Source organism: Ammodytes marinus, assembly GCF_949987685.1.
Source record: "Ammodytes marinus genome assembly, chromosome: 16".
In the NCBI taxonomy this organism is placed as follows: domain Eukaryota; kingdom Metazoa; phylum Chordata; class Actinopteri; order Uranoscopiformes; family Ammodytidae; genus Ammodytes; species Ammodytes marinus.
Window position 1 is genome coordinate 12,008,123 of NC_137220.1, and position 19,770 is coordinate 12,027,892.

Below are 19,770 nucleotides of genomic sequence, written 5' to 3' on the forward strand. Positions count from 1 at the left end.
GACGAACCAGATGCAATGTTTTCAGTGTGTTAGCATAAATGCTAGTTTACAACACCTGTCCACAGGACAATTATGCATGGACAATTATATATTGTATTACATTGAAGCAGCTACTTCAAGACAAATCAATCACAGCTCTCAGCCAATAGCGTCGAGGCAGGTTTAAAGCCGTCGGTGGCACGCGGTGGCTCCTCACTTCCTGGTTGAAGATGGCGGATGAGAATGAGACAGCACCGCTGCCGGAGAAAGAAGATGTAGAGGACCACGGACACTGCAGCGACTGTGAAAATGAAGAGCACCACTCTGACGATGGGTAAGAAGCCGTGTTTAAGCAGCGTGGCGGGGTAAACATAAATATGTCACGAGGCTGCACGTTTTACCAAAGGCGTGCGCGAGCTAAATGTCTCGGCGAGCAGTCGGGGGATAGACAGCCGTCGAAGGAGGTTGTCCCGCCCACTTGCTTTAAGTCATTGGCTGGAAGCGGCATTTGTTTGCCTGTCCTGTGATGTGATTGGCTGAGAGCGCGTTATGTTCCCTCATTTGGGCGGGTCTAAGCGTCGCTCTCCTTCAGCCCTCTCTTAGCAAGGCGTAGTATGGCAGCAAAAAAGACAAATTGAGCTTCAAATATATAAAATAATCAAATGCTACATTCACTGTCACACCTTGAACTTGCACAGAAGGTCCAATCGTTTCATTGAGTGTATGCTTTATCATTCTTACGCCGTTGCTGACTGCCTGTAACTGATGCAAATCATGGCAACCTCAGTTGACATTTAGCTAGTTAGCTTTCGTGCTAACGTAGCTGTCAAACCCCTATTGTCTGTAAGAAGATATCGGTGCAGACAGTTAGCCGAAGCAAAAGTGAAACCTGCATTTTGTTACACATGCATCTTGGTGATGATGTGTGTCCATGCTTTTTATTTCCTTTTATTTAAATCACAGAAATGTGCAAGATCCGGCCTAAAATCAACCCAACTCTTACTTAAAACAGGCTTTGATGGAGACCATTTGATTCTTTGCATGGCCTTGGCTTCTGTTAATATTTACCAAGCAGTGACACACTCGCACTCATAGAATAAATGGAGCTTGCTTATATTAAGGCGTGTCCTGCTCACTGCAAGTGCGTTTTGTGTATTTGGGGACACATGGAGAGAGAGTAAGTACAAGTGATGCTGTAAGGAAACCTCTTCAAAGAAACTAGTGCCTATGTGTGACCTCATTACGTTATGGCCTTAGTGTGTTTATGACTTTGAGCAGTTTTCCTTTCCAGACTGTCTTAATCAGTGGTGGACTCAGACTGTTTGAAGGGCAGGGGCGAAAAAATAAAAAGGGCACCATGTGGACACACAGTGGCGTTTGTAACTCGATGGTGTTTTGTTCCCCCAGCGGAGCCTTAAAGGCAGCGCTGCCTGGAAGGCCCCGTTCGGGGCACTTGTTACATCTCCATGTAGCACTTACTTGTGGCACTTTGTAGTTTGGTTTATTTGCAGCTATAGTACTGACGTGATTCTTGTTGTTCTGAGTTTGTACCCTCATTGTTGAATGCACTTAATGGAAGTTGCTTTGGATAAAAGCGTCAGCTAAATAGAATGTAATGTAACGAAACACCAAACACTGTGTTTGTAGATGTTAAAAAAAACTGTTGGCCTCATACAATTAAACGGGGGGTCTGGGGTCCCCCCCCCCAGAAAAAAATGTGCTTCAAAGACACTGTTTCCCCTAATTCTAGTGACTTTATAAACACTAAAATTAGTTGTTCACATCATTGTGCACTTTCACATTTTAGCCTAAGAAGGGAGCATGCCTTGCTGCTTTCATCTTTACTAACATTTAAGTAAATTAGACTGAAGAAAAATCAATGTGCCACTACCATACAGTCTTTGACCGCTGACATGAAATGACCTACACTTGAATGAGGACCGGATCTTGACATTCAAAAAATGTATATACATTTTAAATGGATTATGCAAACTGAAAATATTAAGTTTTTCTAACTTGGCATCTAATTGCGCTTTTCCACTATGGGTACGGACGGACATACTCTTAATCCGCTTTTTGCTTTGTTATCCAGTAGAGATTTAAATACCACTCGATGTAGCTGTTTGTCATAGCGACGCCACATGAAAGCAACGCCTCTTTCGCATTCCCCGTTCGTCGGTTACCAAAGAGAGGAACGTCTGAACCTCATTAGAGTACCGCAACATATCTTTTCGGTTTGCCGTATTCTTGCTCCAGAGGGCTCATCATCATCATTTAGGCCTATTGTATGGAGGGGTAACCTAGGGCACTCAATAATTTTTGTTCACATGTAAAGGGAAGCCAATAAGGCACTTTCTCTCATTTTCACCACCATAGAGGGCACTTTAGCAACACTTTTTCAACCATGGTGGCACCAGATGGGGATCAGGGCACTAGAAGGACCAGACGGGCAGAAGGGCACTAGAACGGCACTATCAGGGCACCAGAAGGGCACTAGAAGGGCACTATCGGGGCACTAGAAGGACCAGACGGGCAGAAGGGCACTATCGGGGTACTAGAAGGGCACCAGACGGGCAGAAGGGGACTATAAGGGCACTCATTAAGGCACGTCATTGAATTTTCTTGTTCTAGAGGGCACATCATCATCATTTATTGTATGAAGGGGCATCCTAGAGGGCACCCAATCATGTTGTTGGAGCTATTCAGTTGTCCGATTTAATCATAAAAACATTTGTGTAGTTTGTTGGCCTGATATAGATTAATTTGATTATTTAATGTTTAATTTCTTGTTTGCATTATTAGTTGAAGTTAATTTGAGTTTATTTATGCTTTTGTTTGTAATTAGTGGCCAGCTGTGGCGCACCAGGTGCCTATATATAGAGGGAGGCGGGCATGTGTTAGATAGGCACTGGGTAGGGTCATGGTTTTTTACCAGATACAGGAGAGAGACAAATGTGCTTTGTTTGCTTGTAACATCCAGACAATAAACCATCAAAAACACAAAGTTCCCGACTGGACAGTGGACTCTTTTTCCTACCCTGCGTACGATTCGTCCCCCCAGTGCCTCAGTGGCCATTTTTATTACGTTGTTTTGTTTGATTTCTTTATTTTCAAGTTATTGTTTTATAGAGGACAAATGGCCAATACAGTAAAAAACCTTCCCTAAAGTATTCCCCCCGACGAAAGCCCCCTCAAAGTGGACATCGGACAGTGAAGTTGTTTGGATCGCTCACCCTTTGATGCGGAAAAGACACCTCGCAACCTGGAGCCGCTGGCCGGCGAACATCCCTCAAAGCCAACTGATTGGTATGTGAAAAGATTCCCTCTGGAAGCCGTATTGGAACACAGTAACACTATTGGAGTGCTCGAGGCATTGTTTCACACTGTAGGAGAGTTGATTTGTAAATAAATCGAAAAGTTTGCAGGCCAGCAGGTTGCGTACGGTGACGCCCACTACGTCATCACCATATACGCTCATTCATTAGAGCGTTCATTCATAAAAGTGCTGATGCAAACCAGATGTCTGATGTGTGACAATATTCTGTGTTAAAAGCAAAAAGCGACACTATGTCCGTGTCCGCTGCATCACGAGACGTAACGCTTACATACAAAGGCTTGGAATCCCACCTCGGAACGAGACAAAAGGATATGGAAATGTCCGACACTGCGTTAAAAGCAAAAAGTGACATTTTGCCCGTGTCTGCTGCACAACGGAACGTAAAGTTTACAGCCAAAGGCTTGGCATTCCACATCGAAATGAGTCAAAAAAAGAGGTCTCTAAAATGCAAACAAGCAAAAAAGTACATGGAACAAATGTCTGTCTTGATGGAATCAACTGACGATGTGAATGCAGTGCAATATCAGCTGGGTCAGTTCATTCAATGCTACGAGGAAGCAAATGCAACACATGAATCTTTCGTGAATGTAAACCTGCCAAAGAGTGAAGTTGAAAGACAAGATAATTATTTCCATGCAAAAATGAAAACGTTTTGTGATTTTACAGAAGAAGCCAAGAAGTGGTTATCTGATGCTGGTCACCCATATGTGCAAACTAAAGAAAGGGTTAATGAACCCCCAGACAACCAAGGTGTTGCTTCTGATGGGATTAATCCAGAGGACAGTGTTTCAAACATTTCATATCCTAAGGGGTCTCATTACAAAGCCAGTTCTCATGTATCCAAAGCATCATCAACCACTTCCTCTGTAAGAATACAAGTTGAAGCTGATAAAGCAGCACTAACAGAGCGACTGGCTGCATTAACAAGGAAACATTATCTGGAAGCCAAGGAAGAGGAGCTAAGAAAAGAAAAAGAAAGGCTAAGAAAAGAAAAAGAAAGGCATGCTCTGGAAACCGAACTGGCAGCAGCCAATGCAAAACTTCATGTGCTGGAAGTAAACTTAAAGTGTGGTTCAAAAGCATCCAATGGAATGAGCTCTTATTTTGAAAGGAACGCTGCTCAAATAACAAGCCAATTTAATCCACATGCACAGTTTTTTGTACCAAAAGATGCAAATAAAAGTGAAATGTTGGGTGAACCACAGTCTCCAGGGTTGGTTGTCAGGCCTAAACACACAGCTGTGACACAAATTGACTTCAGACCTGCAACAAATATTCAAGCACAAGGCACACAAATGGTTCATGATGCTCAACAGTTTGGATGTGAATCCTATCTCAATCTAGGCGGCAACCATAACACCCAAAATGATATTGTTAACATCATGCAGCGTCAGAATGATATCACAACATTGCTGGTTCAGCAAAATTTAGCATCTGCTCTGCCAATAAGAGATATTCATGTGTTTGATGGTGATCCGCTGCAGTTTCAATCCTTTATCAGAGCTTTTGAAGTTGGCGTAGAAGGAAAAACAAATAATTGGAGTGATCGCCTGCACTTTTTGGAACAGTACACCAGGGGCCAGCCCAGGGACCTGGTGAAGAGCTGTCATCATCTCCCCCCTGCTCAGGGCTATCAAACAGCTAAATCCCTTCTCACCGAGCATTTTGGAAATGAACATAAAATTGCTTCAGCATATATGGACAAAATTCACAACTGGCCACCCATTAAAACAGAACATGTGGAAGCATTGCAATCGTTTTCACTCTTTCTTCGAGGTTGTGCAAATTTAACACAGCAAATTGTGTACATGAAGGAGTTGGATATGCCATCCAACCTCAGAAGCATTATCTTGAAACTGCCCTATAAGCTAAGGGAAAGATGGAGGACGGTGGCATGTGATCTGCAGGAGCAAAGAGGACAAGTTGTGTTCACTGACCTTGTGACCTTTTTGGAGAAACAAGTCAAGATTGTTTCTCACCCCCTTTTTGGCAACATTCAAGATTCACAACCTACCAGCCACAATAAAGCCCCCAACACAGATTATGCAAATCAAAGGAAAGAAAGAAGCACATTTGCCACCAGCATCACTGCAGTGAATGAAGGAGATAGAAGCTATGAGGCCAACGAAAGCATATCCTCTTCTACTGAAGGTAACATCAAATGCTGTTTATTTTGCCAACAAACAACTCACTCGATGGAGAAATGCTCACTATTTAAGAAGAAGATGCATCAGGACAAGATATGTTTCATAAAGGAAAAGGGAATTTGTTTTGGTTGCCTAAAGCCTGGCCACATAAGTAAAGACTGCAGGAGTCGCTTGGATTGCAATGTGTGTCAGATGAAGCATCCCTCAGTACTTCACATTGAGACAAAGGATAGAGGTACATCCTTTAAAGAATTACAAGCATCTGTGAGTTCTTCGTTAAGCGTTTCACCTGGGCAGCCTCAGACATGTGGGCATATAGGAGTCGGTGATGAGGACAATACTGTCTTTTCCATTGTTGCAGTCAAAGTTAAAGCCTACATGAGTAACACAATTGTGCAGACGTATGCATTTCTGGACCCAGGGAGTTCTGGTACATTCTGTACAGTCAGTTTGGCAGAGAAGTTGGGCTTGAATGGCAAGCCAGCCAACATCCTACTAAGCACAATGGGCCAACAAAGGATTGTGGGCACCACCATATTGACTGGTTTGGAAGTGTCTGGTATGGATGCCAATGATTTTATTGAGTTGCCTAATACCTTAACTCAAAATACTATGCCGGTGTCCAGGCTGAACATTCCACGTCAAGAAGATGTTGAAAAGTGGTCTTATCTGAGGAATGTAAAGCTTCATGATATTAATGCAGAAGTGGATTTGCTCATCGGCACTGATGCAGCTAAAGTGATGGAACCCTGGGAGCTGATCAACAGCCCCGGCGAAGGACCATATGCTGTCCGAACAAGAGTCGGCTGGGTCATTAATGGACCACTTCGTGGTGGAAATAATACCCAAGTGAAGACTGGCTGCTCTGTTACAACAAACTGTATCTCTGTGACACACCTGGAGGAACTGCCCAGCAAACAATACAACCACGACTTTAAAGAGAACGCATTAGAGGAGCAGTTGGAGTTGTCAAGAGAGGACATTACATTTACGGGGATTACGAAAAGTACAACAGAGATGAAAAATGCTCATAACTGCATAGGCTTGCCCTTCAGAAAAGAAGACCCTGTGCTATCAAATAATCACTGTGTGACTGAACAGCAGCACCAGGGTTTGAAGAGGAAATTTGAAAAATGGATAAAGTTTGGGCAGGAGTGGCCTGTAGCTGACATGGATCCAGCTGTGCTTCCTGCTGATGACCCCGAGGTCAAAAGAGAAACAAGAGTGAATACCATTGTCAAATATGCAGATAAGGCCACAAACCACATTCATCCGCAACTTGGACATGATGGTAGAAACCGTATGCTGTATAGACTTAGACAGAAATACTGGATCACAAGTGCCAATTCTACATGCAAGAAAGACAATACTTGGCTTATCAAAGAAGAAACTTCTCACAAGGAAAACGTGTCATCATTGCTGATGCTACAGCCCCAAGAGGATCACGGTTGATTGGCAAAGTTCTGAGTACAAAGTCGGATTCCATAGGAGTGGTCCGCTCCTTCTGCATCCAAACCAAGACCAGCATGTTGGAAAGACCTGTGACCAAGAGATGCCTGCTCCTGGAGGCTACGGCATAAGACAATGGACAATATTCTTTCTTTTTCTCCATCTGTCCTGTCTTCCATCTTTATTGTTCTCTTTCAGCACTACCCATCCAGCTATCGGGAAGAAGACAATAGAATATAGTCTAAGACTTAGGGGCAGATAGAGAGAATAGCTCCCCTTATGTATTTAAGTAATTGGGTGTTTACACTTTCCCCAATTAGGGGCCAGAATGTTGGAGCTATTCAGTTGTCCGATTTAATCATAAAAACATTTGTGTAGTTTGTTGGCCTGATATAGATTAATTTGATTATTTAATGTTTAATTTCTTGTTTGCATTATTAGTTGAAGTTAATTTGAGTTTATTTATGCTTTTGTTTGTAATTAGTGGCCAGCTGTGGCGCACCAGGTGCCTATATATAGAGGGAGGCGGGCATGTGTTAGATAGGCACTGGGTAGGGTCATGGTTTTTTACCAGATACAGGAGAGAGACAAATGTGCTTTGTTTGCTTGTAACATCCAGACAATAAACCATCAAAAACACAAAGTTCCCGACTGGACAGTGGACTCTTTTTCCTACCCTGCGTACGATTCGTCCCCCCAGTGCCTCAGTGGCCATTTTTATTACGTTGTTTTGTTTGATTTCTTTATTTTCAAGTTATTGTTTTATAGAGGACAAATGGCCAATACACATGTTTTGCTCGTGAAAAGGGCAGCAAATAAGGCATTTCCTCTCATTTTCACCACTCTTGGGGGCACTTTAGCGCGCTTTTTCAACCATAGAGCCACGAGGCCCCCCCCCCATGGTCCGCCACTGGTCTTAATTGACTTATTTTGAGGGAGCTGATCAGGTAAAAGCCTCAAGTATTTCACAAATATAGAAATACAAAACAATTGTGCAACAGAAAAGGAGAAAGTGATGACCCAGTTTTATAAATTCAAATGTACCAAATGTTCCCTTTGCTTTTCCTCTTTTCCAGCAATTTGTGTAACTCCCTCTGACACACACACACACACACACACACACAGAAACAAAGAGTGTTTCTGGCTGTTAGCCTCTCTTCTATGTTGAAAATGGAAGCCTGTGGAACAAACTATTGAATGTTTTGTTGTCCATTGTGCCACTCACTGACCATACATGTGTACACATGCACACACACACACATGCGTAGATGCCACACACTCCTCTCCCAGTGGTCATGTGATTCACCATCTGTGCTGGTGTTACGAATACAGGCCAGTGCTTGCTTGACCTCTCTCCTCACTTGGACACTAATGAGATTATCCTCTGTAAGTATAAGGCCTCTTTATTGGGTCAAAGGAGGGGATAGTTGGGTGGGTTGTTAAGACACACATGCTTTGTAAGGGGGGTTGCGTGTTTACCTATGAATGCTAGTTTATACTGGCATCCCAGATCCCTTTGCAACACCTGAATCGGCTGACATGGATGATGGAGAGGGACGCAATCCATATTTTCTTTAGCTCTGTGCCTTGTCCTGCCAGTTTCTTCTGTGTTGTTTGTCTGCCAGGGTTAACACACGGCTATGTGAATGTGTCACCTAGAAATGGTGTTGGAACTAGGGGTGGGCATTTTAAGAAATTTCATTGATCGATCATCGGGAAAATTAACAATCAATTATCGATTTAATCGTTCTCTTTTTACATATTAAAAAATGCCAACAGAACATCCACAATACAGCCTTTTTACCATAGACTGTATACAAGAGGTTTTTACTCAATTACATCTTTATTCCAAGATCTTCTAGGCAAACAACAATCCATTAAGACTTTATGGACAACTTTTAAAAATAAAATAATAATAAAATGCGAAACTGGTTAAAGCCCGAGGCTATGAGCCAACAAGGAGCCAATGCTACGATACCTTTAAATACATATGCGCCTCCTAAGATGCTGCGAAAGACTGCATAAGGGCACGGCACGCTTCTCTGAGTGATAAAGGACCTAACGTTACTTCATCTAATAAACAAAATGTGCAAATTAGTTCCCTGATGAAGGAGAAGTAGGAAAGCATAGACGCTAAAGTTAGTCGCTAATGCTAGCGGCGCAAACGTGACACGTTAAATAGGGTCGGATGTAGGCTTCAATGTACAAGTGGTACATAATTTGGTTTGTTTAGGTTTTGCGCTTATACAAGGCTTCATAATGTTTAATGAACTTAGTTATTTTCGGTTCTAAAGCTGTCCGATGCCAAACTTCGCCTTGACTTCTTCATGTTTATGTCTTGACAGATACGGCAGCCGCAGGCTGCTGCCTGAGCATGTTCTTGTACCTATAGCCCATTCCAGAGACGGACGCGGTCTACGCGGTCTATGAAGGCCGATTCGAAGGCCGAACGAGCGTTGTTAAACGAGACGGTCTCCGTTTACGAGCATTTCCGGTTTGCGTAACAACATTGCTGCCAACAGAAACAGCCTTGTCAACGGAGGAAAAAATAAAAAGAAGTTGCCTACAAGACGAAAACAAAAAAAAGTACAAGAAGAAATAAAAGAAAAGACGAGACAAAAAAAAGGAAGTAAAAGTTAAGAAGATGGAGCAACACGTTGCTGTTTTGTTATTTTTAATTTAATTTTATGCCATCTCTGGAAAAAAAAACGCATATTGGGATATGTTGGGCCGCGAAGGATACAGATCTGTTGGACCCTTCAAAACCGTGAAACGAAGGCTGTATTTCTCGGCCGCATATGAAGGAGCCTTCCAAATGGAACAAGCCTTTGCGTGCCGCTATGACGCAATCGGTCTTCAAATGCAGCCTTCCTAGGCTGCGACCCCTGAATCGAGATTCACCCTTTTGTCTCCTACTACTAGTTGAGTATCTCCCCCTGCTGGTAGGATGTATAATTGCTGCCCATACAGTCTATGGTGCTGCCACATAGCAAAATTCATTGCTGTGCTGCGGGACTCGCACTGCGCAACTCAACGGCTATATGATCGATAACAATTTCATGTGATCAACAAAATTCTTAACGATCAATGATCGATCATCGATTAATTATGCCCATCCTTAGTTGGAACTAACTAGTAGTCAAGCTAACCTTCATTTTAAATATGTTCTATTACCCAACATTCAAGTATGAAGAGCTGAAATCATGTGTTGATGAAAGAAAATCACCCAAGTATTTAAACTTTTTTTTGCGGAAAAATATCCAGATATCTGCTGTCACCAGCTCCTCCACTCTACTTAATTGTGCTGATTTGAAATAACAACAAGTTTTCACCAGGACATGTCTTTCCTCTGGAACAGTGGAGTAATATGGATGCCTTGTATTTGTGTCCCGTTTCAGTGACGGGGGTCTGGGTGACGACACCGGCGCCAAGAAGAAGAAAAGGAAGCAGAAAAAGAAAAAGAAAGCTGCTGGTGCCCCAGAAGCAGCTCAGGACCCCCTCGCCAAGGCAGGAATTCCTTTAGTTTAAAGTATCATGTTTTAAATTTAAGGGTCAGATTAACTGAAATTAAAAAAAAAAGGCCAACAAAAAATAGGCAAGTTCAGATGGGATTTACCAGTTTAGAGTTAAAGTTCTACTGCAGTGAGGTGCACAAGGAGTTAGGATCAAAGAAATCATGACACAGTTTCCTAAATAGTACTACAACCGCAGGTCTAAGTTGTTTTAGTTTAATGTTTTACTGATGTATGGCTGTTTATTCATTGATTGTAAGGTAAACATTCTTGTGAGGACTGACATGTAAGAGATATACATTCGCATCATTTAATGTCATTACTTTAGTCGTCACAACTCTCACCAAAACCTTTTAAGGTGAATTTAAAAATGTATTTCTGTATGTACCTCCCTTTTTTATTTAAATTAACTTATCTGTAATTTCCAAACAGGTGAATTCGTTGCCAGCTGATAAGCTCCAGGAGATCCAAAAGGCCATTGAACTGTTCTCTGTTGGCCAAGGCCCTGCCAAAACCATGGAGGAGGCCACTCGCAGGAGTTACCAGTTCTGGGACACGCAGCCTGTGCCCAAACTAGGTACGCCCATTTATCATGGCGTTCACTTCAGCTCTGATACTTAAAGGTTGAGTCGGCGAACTTCTCGAGAAAAACTTGTTGTCCAACTCAGTGAAAATCTCCTCAATCTGCTACCTATCCGTACTATGTGTGCACTGAATTTTTTTTTTCTTAATAAGACACTTGTTATCTAAACAAGGGGGCCCCACCTTAGCTTGCAACATTCTTGTTTAGAGAGCATAGGCTGTGTATTAAAACTGTATTGTCTCTCAGTGCAGACACAGTACGGACAAGTAGCCGATCGTGAGGAGATATTTACTGATTTTGACGACAATCATTCTCCAGAATAGCTGACTCCACCTTTTTTTTTTAAACTCACAATGAAGGGAATTTTCTGTGCTCAAACGGTTCTGTTTTCCTTCAGGAGAGACGGTGACATCGCACGGCTCTATCGAACCTGACAAAGACAACATTCGCGAGGAGTCCTACAGCCTGCCACAGGGCTTCAGCTGGGACACCCTGGATCTGGGGGACCCTGCTGTGGTAAGACAGATAGCTGCAATCCATCCATTAGTTATATGGATTATCCTTTAGAGGGTCGCAGGAGGAGGTCTAGAGCGATCCCTGCTGACGGTGGGGAAGAGGCGTTATGTCTCCATAGCAGCAATATACTGTGCATGGAAAAAAATTGTCTTTTAGTAAATATTTAAGTTAATTTAGATTTTTATTAAATGCCCCTTAAAACCCAAATCCACAAATTATTATCATTCTAAATGAAATATATTGTAATTTTTTTCTATATTTTTGTCCGAAACTTTAATATTATAGTATAATTGATGCTGAACAAGAGGGGTTGGCAGAGTATTATCATGTGTGTTTTGGACAAACACAGATGTATAGAAAATGGTATGTGTTCTTAAATATTGTTTATTTTTTCTATTCTCATCTCCTAGTGCAAACTCTCGTTTGATAAAATTTTTTTTGTTTTGCATTACCCTCCTGTGTTTGAAAAAGTCAGTTCTCAAAATCCATTTTCTGTCATTCTTTTTGTAAATCCAGCTCAAGGAGCTTTACACCCTTCTCAATGAGAATTATGTTGAAGATGATGACAACATGTTTCGATTTGACTACTCCCCCGAGTTCCTGCTCTGGTAATTATTTTCTAAACTGATTTCCTCTCATTTTACTGCTGGCAAATTTGTATATATGGTATACCAGGATACGTAATACTTTTTTATAAGAATACTTTTCTTGTATAAGGCACTTTAATATATATTTGTATAAAATATTAGTGTAGGTGATGGAAATATACATTTAATGACTAAACTCTTCCCTCAGGGCGCTGCGGCCCCCTGGCTGGTTGCCCCAGTGGCATTGTGGGGTAAGGGTTGACTCCAACCAGAAGCTAGTAGGCTTCATCAGTGCCATTCCTGCCAACATAGCTATTTACGACATGTAAGTGAACACAACAGATCCAATGGCTGGAATGAATTACATCACATGCTACATGAAATAATAGAATTAACTTTTTGCCGTATTGTTATCTCACTCTCTGCCACATTACACACACTCAGTGGCCTATTCATTAGTTTCAACTGTACAATCTAATTCAACTGTTCTTCCATGAAGTCTACTTTTTTAATGCTGAAAATGTTCAGTTATTCACACCATTTCATAAATGCTTTTAAATAAATCATGTTTTAATCATTGAGGTCTTACTTGGTAACGATGTGGTATTATACTGCATTTTGTAGAGCTTATACTGGCTTTATATTCTGCACTGCTCATTTGTGTAAATGTAAAGGACAGCTCAACATATATATGTATTCCAGTAATACATCACCTTAACCCAGTGCTTCTCAATTATTTTCTGTCATGCCCCCCCTAGGGGACAGAAATTTTTACGCGCCCCCCCTAAATTGAAATACTATTGAGAACCTGCTAATATTTATTTATTTATCTGTACAAAACCACTGTATGAGTTTCTGGCACGAGCATTCTGCATACAATCACCTTATTATCAAATTAGATAACAAAAATGAGCTGAGATAACTTCTGCAGCAAAAACATTCAAAGTTCAGTTTATTAGCTCAATTTGTAACATTTAAACAAGACTACTCAGTCTGTGTGAATCTCAGGACAGAGAAACAAGAGCAAATGATTCACTGAGGTTTGCATTTCATTCAACACATTTTTAAACTGTAAACATAGTTAAGGTGGTGTTTTTTTATTATTATAGGCCTTCTGTCATGCGATAACCAATAATTCATTAACGTTATTATTAGTCTACTTGCTTGATTTCTTTTTAAATAACCTACAGAGACACTTGGAGACACATGTGGACATTTATTTACTGCAATCGCGGCCTTTCGCGCGGATATGACCATACGCAAGCACACATAGCGCTTGCTAGCACTTAAAAAAAACAAATTTTTATTTTTTTTTGTCAGTTGGAAATCAAGGCAGCCCGCGCCCCTCCTGACAACTCACGGCGCCCCCCCAGGGGGGCGCGCCCCACCATTTGAGAAGCACTGCCTTAACCTATGACCTAAATATAATTATAGATGTATAACAGTTTAATCAAAAACTGATTGTTATAATCTTTGTAAAGGAAAAATGAATGGCGGAGCTGCCATAATGAATTGCAATAGAGTCTACAGGTGTACCTGATAAAGTGGCCACTTAATCTTGTGGGCTGAATGTACCTTATGCAGAAAAAGTATATTCACACTGAAAAAAAAAAATGGAGTCATAGAAACAGTATGTATATTGTGTTCTTCCGATATAAGACTCTTATTGTTAATTTGTGCATGTGCAACACGTGATAGATTATTCCTTCTAATGCTTTCATCATATTCATGTTTCTCCCAAGTTCACTGAAGAGTTTCTTGCAGAGTATCTCATTCACTGAAATGTTTTCCTTTTTTTTATATTTTTAGAGAAAAGAAAATGGTTGAGATCAATTTCCTCTGCGTCCACAAGAAGCTGCGCTCCAAACGAGTGGCTCCGGTCCTGATCAGAGAAATCACCAGACGGGTCAACCTGCAGGGCATCTTCCAGGCTGTTTACACTGCCGGCGTGGTGCTGCCCAAACCTGTCGGCACATGCAGGTGGGTCTGACACAGCAGCTCTCCACATACAAACACACACACACACACACTCGCACTCTTCTCTTTCAATGTGTCACTGATTACATTAACATCTGATCCCTCTACACAGGTACTGGCATCGCTCTTTGAACCCACGCAAGCTAATCGAAGTGAAGTTCTCCCACCTGAGCAGGAACATGACCATGCAGCGCACCATGAAGTTGTACCGCCTGCCCGACGTGAGTGAAAACACACATTTGACAAAGACAAATTTTAGATATCATTGCTCTTGGCTGAGAGCAAACAGGAGTTACCGTACTCTGCTCTTGCTCAGAATCACCATTTATTTAATAATTCTCAAATAGTGTTTCAGTCAGTCGTTTTTTTTTTACAGTGGTCTTAAAGGTGGAGTCAGTGATTCTGCGGAACACTTGTTGTTAAAATCCATTTGTCAACAAGCGATTCTGGAACAAGCATCTCCAGCATCACTGACTTCACCTTTTTAGGTAGGAATTACTCCACCTAAGGCACATGTGTCAAACTCAAGGCCCGCGGGCCACATGTGGCCCTCGACACGTTTTGATGTGGCCCGCGAATCAATTCGGCCGATTTGAATCAATTCTGAAAAAAAATAAAATTATTATTTTTTTTTTTTTTTCATGGAGCCTGTGCCATATCCGCACGTTGCATACGCTCCCAACTGTTAGGAAACTTACGTGGCTTACAGCTAGGAATGTCTGCTGAAAGTTCTACAGCTCAGGATTTTAAGCCATGAATTGATGAACTTGCATCTAAGAAGAGCTGTCAGTTTTCTGAGGGCTGTAAATAGGCCAATATATGTGGCTAAATAGCATGCTAATATTGATGATTGATTGTGTCAAGTGTCTAAGGCAGTGGTATCAAACATCCTGCCCGCGACTTGTAGAGCACACATTTCTGAGCATTTAAAAAAAAAAATTAAGTTAAATTAAAATTAAATTAAATTGGGAAAAACGTATTCCAAAACAACAAATAACCTCTGTATTTAAAAATAAATCAAAACAGTAGAAGTTGCACTTTTATTTAATTGTATTTTGTACTGTCTGCATGTTTGCACAAAATGTGTCCCTGTACATATAGTAAACAAAATTGGACAACTGTAAGGTCAGTGCCTGTTGTATTTGTGTATTCAAATAAACAGTTGTTTATTTCATTAGTGCGTATTGGCATCTTTGAGCAAAATACCCCCACAATTTTTGCTGCGGCGCTAATGCGCCGCACCTCCTATTCCCATGGCCAGCAGCAACCTTTACTAAGACATTTCCTGGGAGCTACAGAGATCCCTTGTGATCCGTGATAATGTAGGTTACATATGTAGGCTGAGATATAAAGCATATAACTGAAAAACAAAGCTAAAGATTTGGATTTGACATATGTACGTTATTTTGCCATTATTTTACTGGTCCGGCCCACTTGAGATCAGAGAGGCTGTATGTGGCCCTCGGACCAAAATGAGTTTGACACCCCTGACCAAAGGTGTGTGTATTGCTATCCCATGAGAGTGATACTCAGCAAGAGCAGAGTACGGAATGTACTTTTTTCATCCAAATGCATTTTTATCCTACGCACCTGCATCCAAGTTTGCTCGATGTGCAAATACTCCTGTTTTAAAATATATAATTTCTCTGCCATGGCTTTTCATTCTTCTGTCTTCCTTCTTTCAGACCCCAAAGACTTCAGGTTTGAGGGTGATGACAAAGAAGGATGTGCCGCTGGTGCATCGCCTCCTCCGCGGCTATCTGAACGGGTTCAACCTGGTGCCCGCCATGACCCCGGAAGAAGTAGAACACTGGCTGTTGCCCAGGGAGAATATTATCGACACTTACTTGGTGGAGGTAAACAAATATTTACCTGTTTGTTTAAAGCTGTACTATGTAAGATTTTCAATTTTAAAAGAATTTTTTTTTGTAATTTTTTCAATGGCATTTTGTCCACAATTCCACTTAAATTGGACTGTGACGAGACTTCTTCTTTCAATATTAATCATCAATATATTTCAGTCTCTACTGTCTGCCCCCCACATGCGCGCCAGAATCACGCAGGCACTCGGGAAGTGGTAACGTGAAATCGGAAATGTATTAATTTCTTCAAAAATAATAACAAACACGCTTTGGATAACTATTCGGCTAATTATTTAGACATGTCAGAGCAGTCAAAAAAGAGACCCCAAATTCTTGTTACATAGTTACGTAATACAGCTTTGAAATAATTCTGTTTTTTAAACCCTTTCTTTTGAGGCTTCATATAAAATGTGTGTTCTCTTGACAGAACAATGGCAAAGTGACAGATTTCCTGAGCTTCTACACACTGCCCTCTACCATTATGAACCACCCCGTGCACCGCAGTCTAAAAGCGGCGTACTCTTTCTACAACGTGCACACCACCACCCCTCTGCTCGACCTGATGTCTGATGCCCTCATCCTGGCCAAATCGGTGCGGCTTCCTCTTCAATCCATGTTTGTGTCACTACTGAATGTTATTTACTTCTTAGGCACTCATGAGATATTCTTTTCTTTCCTCTTCTTCTCATATGGTCATGCAGAAAGGGTTTGATGTCTTCAATGCACTGGATCTAATGGAAAACAAGACTTTCTTGGAGAAGCTTAAGTTTGGTATCGGCGACGGGAATCTACAGTATTATCTGTACAATTGGAAGTGTCCCAGCATGGGGTCGGAAAAGGTACACTTTCTCCAATGACATATTTTTATAAGAGCAATAAGATAACCTTTTTTAGTTTCCCCATAAAAAGGCTATAAATATGTTCTATTGCCTGCTGTTGATGGTAATTCTAGTTATAAACTGTTGTATCAGATCACGGCTAGAGATGTTTTACACACACAAGTGAGATTATTGTCACGGTGGCAGAAGGCTCTTAAATCCTTTTTTTTTTTCTTTTTTTTTTTTTTAGTCTGTGCTGAAACAATTGCTCTCACTAGTGCTATCTACAACAGCCAAGAAGCCCATTAAATCATAATGGGATGTGTCAATTTAAGCAAAAGCCTAAATTAATTGGAATTAAATCATGTTTTATTGCTTATAACCCATTCATCTATTTCTGCTGCTTATCTTGATCCAGGTTGTGTTATATACTGATGAGAGGTTAACATACAGGAGACTATAATAAAACATATAATTGCATTCTTGGCAGTATTAAAAATATATTTAAATTGAACGCAAACTCATTAGAAACACTATAAACCAAAATATTTTCCTAATATCTCCTCCCCTTCTCTCAGGTTGGGTTGGTATTGCAGTGACATCTCTTTGCACCATAAACAAGTGTCACCAACAGGCCAGGAGAATGCACCATCACACTGACCACCTGACAGATGGACTTCCTGCTTCACACAAGGAAACGACACCACCGCCCATTTTTACTTTTTGAACCTTCTGAACTTTTGACCTGCACTACCGCTGCCAGGCGGGGAGGCACGGGGACTCCCTCCCTCTCTCCCTCCTCCCCTCGTTCACACGGACTTTAAGCCATTGTAGTTACCATACCAAGCAACTGTATTCCATCTGAACGCTGTCTTGATTGTACCAAACACGCATACACACAAGATGGGTCTGCACGGATGACTGTAATTCCAACACTGTTGGTCATAGCTACGAAAACGTACAATACATGTAAATAATATCAAAAACATTACTGCGGAATATGCTCTAACACACACACAGACTAGAACCAATGGTTTTGTTTTATTCCTAAATGTTGGAAGTGCGTTTTCCTAGTGAAATAAATCTGTTATCCTTCAGTTTTAGAGATAAAAAAAGAAAATAAAAAATATCAAAATTATTTAAAAAAAAACATTTTAAAGAGGAAAAGGCTCAAAGGTGAGGTAATAAATACCAAAAGTGGACACCAGATAAGGGCTTCTGTTAAGATTTCTTTTTTCTTTTTCTCATCAAACCATCTGTTCTGCTGCCAATCTTTAGGGAGTTGTATCAGCATTGCTTGAAGAAAATGTTTATATCAGCATTGGCATTCACCTTCTGGAATTCTTCTTCTCCTTTTGTATTAACTTTTCATGACCCTCCTCCACAGCTTACTGCACTAACAAAACAAGCCTTGAGACACACACTGAAGCCAAAGGAGAACGCTCAGTTGGAGATAAAAAGACAAATCATTGTTGTTGTGGATACAGGTTGGATTGCCAGACAGAGAGAGGTTGATGGCATTTTGACAGGATTTACTCAACACATTAATGAGCAGGGATCAGCTTTGTTATGACACCTGTTGATTTAATTGTGCCCCGGTTGCAATGTCCAAGAAATCTGACATTGGAACTGCATGAGGGGTAATTTTGACGGCTTTTTGAGCTTGTTTTATGCAGCCTTTTTACCTGAGGGATTCACACAGGAAGTCTTAAAAATAGTCTTTAAAAATCCACGTACAAGAAAAGTTGTAAGATCTGGTAACAACTTTACATGCACATAGCACGTTCTGTGTTTAGTTATTTGCTGTAGAAAGGCATAATGGTATGTTTTTATCTACCTTGATGAATCACTCGTTTGTTTTTAATAGCCTTATTTAGAAACCGATGACAAATAATACAGTAGTATTAATCTACATGTTAAGAAATATCAGCAATGCAGGTAGCATTTGAATTCCAGTATTTGGAGCTCTGCATTGTTCATTGGTGGTTGAGCTCAGTAAAGGTGTGTGTGTGTGTGTGTGAGGATTTAGGTTTGTACGCTGGGCCAATGCATGAACAGCAGCAGGACATCCAGGACATTGTGCAGTGCGGATGGTGACGATGATCATGGCTGGGGAGATGCCCCGACTTTTAAAGTGTTTCTTATGAACAAAAATTTTCAACTATAACAGATGTAAAAGAATAATGGGTCTCCTGGTGTCACAATGCAGGAAAAGACTGAATATGCAGGTGATTTTTTTTTGTTAGCAAAAAATGAATAAAATAAAAATCTTGCTGTGAGGTACATGCATTTTTTTTTTAAATCTTCAGTGTCCTACATCTTACATTAAACTGTGCTTGCTTAGACGCAATAAACAAATTAAGACATTTCTATCTCAAGGTCCACCTGCTATCTTTTGCTAGAGATGACCAAGATTAAGCATGACCTTTAATGCTAACTGCAGCAGAATTATTTTCTACTTTTTGAACATGTATTTATTCATGGGAACTTGGGGTTTAACTTGCAATTTATGTCAGCAGTTTTACCAGTGACTATCAACTGACAATGTTTGGAAAGGCAGGCAATTAAATGATTCTTAATCGGATGCATCAAATTCCATTAACTTCTTAATCAGATGCACAAACAAAAGAAACAAGTAATGCTGGTTAGAGTACTAGCACCACACTATGATGCACCTAAACAGCCCTCTTCATGACTTTCACTACAGTTGTTTAATACAATGTTAACCCTTTCACTTAATGTGGTCACTGCAGTGGACAGCTAATCGAACGCTGATTTCATGTAAATGAATTGGTTTTATCGGTTAGCCGCTCATGAGCCACAACTATGAATTTTATTTGAATTATAATAGGCCTATTTGTTATTAGTAGTTTATAGTGAAACACATTACTTAATTTGGAAACTCAAACGCATGCTGTCCACTAGAATGGATGTAGATTCATTTTATAAAAATGAAATATGGCAAATTATCATTAATAGGCCTACTTTGCAATAGTTATAGGT

At 40.8% G+C, this 19,770-nt stretch overlaps 1 protein-coding gene across 1 annotated transcript; it reads left to right on the top strand.

The window, feature by feature from the left end:
• Nucleotides 1–199: 199 nt before the first annotated feature.
• Nucleotides 200–19,047, top strand: nmt1a (N-myristoyltransferase 1a). Its single transcript, XM_080044198.1, has 12 exons — nucleotides 200–313; nucleotides 10,311–10,419; nucleotides 10,857–11,001; nucleotides 11,405–11,523; nucleotides 12,040–12,131; nucleotides 12,319–12,435; nucleotides 13,920–14,090; nucleotides 14,200–14,308; nucleotides 15,773–15,943; nucleotides 16,377–16,541; nucleotides 16,651–16,788; nucleotides 17,346–19,047. Exons 1-12 carry the CDS (start codon nucleotides 210–212, stop codon nucleotides 17,364–17,366), a joined length of 1,461 nt encoding a protein of 486 aa, XP_079900324.1. The 5' UTR covers nucleotides 200–209; the 3' UTR covers nucleotides 17,367–19,047.
• Nucleotides 19,048–19,770: the final 723 nt, after the last annotated feature.

Coding starts and splice junctions, on each gene's coding strand:
- nmt1a (XM_080044198.1), top strand. CDS start 210: ATGGCGGATGAGAATGAGACAGCACCGCTGCCGGAGAAAGAAGATGTA. Junction 12,132..12,318: donor TCCCCCGAGTTCCTGCTCTG/GTAATTATTTTC, acceptor CTCTTCCCTCAG/GGCGCTGCGGCCCCCTGGCT. Junction 14,309..15,772: donor AGTTGTACCGCCTGCCCGAC/GTGAGTGAAAAC, acceptor TCCTTCTTTCAG/ACCCCAAAGACTTCAGGTTT.